Source organism: Camelus ferus, chromosome 2, assembly GCF_009834535.1.
Source record: "Camelus ferus isolate YT-003-E chromosome 2, BCGSAC_Cfer_1.0, whole genome shotgun sequence".
NCBI lineage: Eukaryota > Metazoa > Chordata > Mammalia > Artiodactyla > Camelidae > Camelus > Camelus ferus.
Window position 1 is genome coordinate 67,444,974 of NC_045697.1, and position 2,524 is coordinate 67,447,497.

Sequence of the window (2,524 nt, forward strand, 5' to 3'; positions counted from 1 at the left end):
GAAACCTGTTGAAGACATTATAGACCACCTTCCCACCCCTCAAAAAAGAAAAAAAAAGAAAAAGAAATAATTAGAAAATAGGTGAAACTGAATAGGATTCAGAATTACAATAAAGGGTAAGGAAAGGTGCCATACCAAAACTCCTTAGTTGTTACTTCAATCTGCATTTCAACACTTCCTCCAATTTTCCCATACCAGGCAAAGCTTGTTATTGGGTTTATACTGTTATTCTTAGGTCGGGGTTTGTGTACCATCAGTTGCCCTCCTCGCCTCCCCCACCCCCCATCAGATGAGAGATGGTAGAAGCCATGGGATAAATGTAGCATAGTCTTCTGGTGCACCAACTTTTCTTTTAAGAGTGTTTTTTTTTTTTTTGAGTAAACTACAAATCATTTACATCTTTATTTTTACATTAAAATAAATATGGTATATTGTGGAGTAGGATAAAATACACATATTTTAAAGATTAAAAAAGAAAGATTTTAAAGAAATATTAGTAATTATCTTCGGCTTAATCTAATCAAGCTCTTGTGCGCCTTAGTTTCTGTATTTGTTCTCCTCCATTGATACGTTTGAGAAGCACTGCTATAGCGTTTAGCAGGTAAAAGGGACTCGGGTTATTGTGTTTCAGCAATGATAATGGCGTTAATTAGGAACAGGCTGTAGTTCAGCCGAGTCTTCCAGGAAAAGAAACGACCTTAATCCTTAATTTTACAGTTGGAAGGCTGTGTAAAAATCAGTCGATCCAGGCTGTGGCCTGTGGCCCCGCAGGGCATGACGTGGCCTCTGCCGGCAGCGCGCACCGTCGGGGCGCTGCGCACGTTCGGCGGGGAAAGGGGCCCCGCGGGAGACACGGGCAGTAACCGCCCTGGCGGTTGAAGACTCACAGCAGCCGTGCGCCCGCCGCGCTCAATGAGGAAGATGCTGGCCGCTGCTGTCTCTCGCATGCTGTCTGACATCACCCCGAAGCCTGCTACTAGCAGAGTGCTGGTAGCATCCTGTGACTATTCAAATGATGCTACATTTGAAATTAAGAAATGTGATCTTTATCGGTTGGAAGACGGTCCCCCTGTCACTGCAATGCTCACCCGGGAGGACGGACTCAGATATTACAGGGTGATGCAGACTATTCGCCAAATGGAATTGAAGGCAGATCAGTTGTATAAACAGAAATTTATTCGTGGTTTCTGTCACTTGTGTGATGGTCAGGAAGCTTGCTATGTGGGTCTTGAGGCCGGGATAAATCCCAGCGATCACATCATCACATCCTATCGGGCTCACGGTTTGTGCTACACTCGTGGACTTTCTGTCCGATCAATTCTTGCAGAGCTGACAGGACGAAGAAGTGGTTGTGCTAAAGGAAAAGGAGGATCGATGCATATGTATACCAAGAACTTCTATGGGGGCAATGGCATTGTGGGTGCTCAGGTACCCCTGGGAGCTGGTATTGCTCTGGCCTGTAAATATAAGGAAAACAAGGAGGTGTGTTTAACTATATATGGGGATGGCGCTGCTAATCAGGGTCAGATATCTGAAGCTTACAACATGGCAGCTTTGTGGAATTTACCTTGTATTTTCATCTGTGAGAATAACCGCTATGGAATGGGAACATCTGTTGAGAGAGCAGCAGCCAGCACTGAATACTACAAGAGAGGCAATTTCCTCCCTGGACTCAGGGTAGATGGAATGGATGTTCTGTGTGTCCGCGAGGCAACTAAGTTTGCAGCTGACTACTGTAGATCTGGAAAGGGGCCCATACTGATGGAGCTGCAGACATACCGTTATCACGGACACAGCATGAGTGATCCTGGAGTCAGTTATCGGACACGAGAAGAAATTCAGAATGTAAGAAGTAAGAGTGATCCCATTATGCTTCTCAGAGATAAAATGGTAAACAACAAGCTTGCCAGTGTTGAAGAACTGAAGGGAATTGATGTTGAAGTGAGGCAAGCAATTGATGAGGCAGCCCAGTTTGCTACAACTGATCCTGAACCATCTTTGGAAGATTTAGGCCAGCACATTTACAGCAGTAATCCACCTTTTGAAATTCGTGGTGCAAATCAGTGGATCAAGTTTAAGTCAGTCAGTTAAAGGGAGACTTTATGTAAATGTATTTTTAGTCCTTCAAAGGGAAATTATTCATGGTTGACTTGAAGAAACTATGTGCCCAGTTTGAAGGAGGAATAAAACCATAAAACAGAAGTCTTGTAAACTTTTATTAAAAGGAATTGAGGTAATTAAGAGAATATAGAAAGAGATTAAAAGAGATCATAGATATACATTCAGTTAAAAGGGATATTACATTCAATTATACATTAGTGCATTAAAAGATACTATACAGTTAGTCATATAGTGTTGTTAAAAGATAAACAGGCACATTAAAAATTTCAAGAGTTTACTTGAGCATATATCAATTAGAATCAGGCAGTCAGGCAGTGCCACACCAAGAGTGCAGCACTCCACCAGCAGGAGCTGGGGGAGTGGTTTGTAGAGAGAAGCAAAGCCAGGAAGTTATTTGATTAGT

General features: G+C 42.7%; 1 protein-coding gene across 1 annotated transcript; it reads left to right on the forward strand.

Annotated features, from left to right (window-relative positions):
* Positions 1–912: 912 nt before the first annotated feature.
* PDHA2 (pyruvate dehydrogenase E1 subunit alpha 2) lies at positions 913–2,091 on the forward strand. The gene has a single exon (XM_032460144.1). The coding sequence runs from the start codon at positions 913–915 to the stop codon at positions 2,089–2,091; it is 1,179 nt and encodes a 392-aa protein (XP_032316035.1).
* Positions 2,092–2,524: the final 433 nt, after the last annotated feature.

Excerpts from the sequence above, each read along its gene's own strand:
- PDHA2 (XM_032460144.1), top strand. The coding sequence starts at position 913 with ATGAGGAAGATGCTGGCCGCTGCTGTCTCTCGCATGCTGTCTGACATC.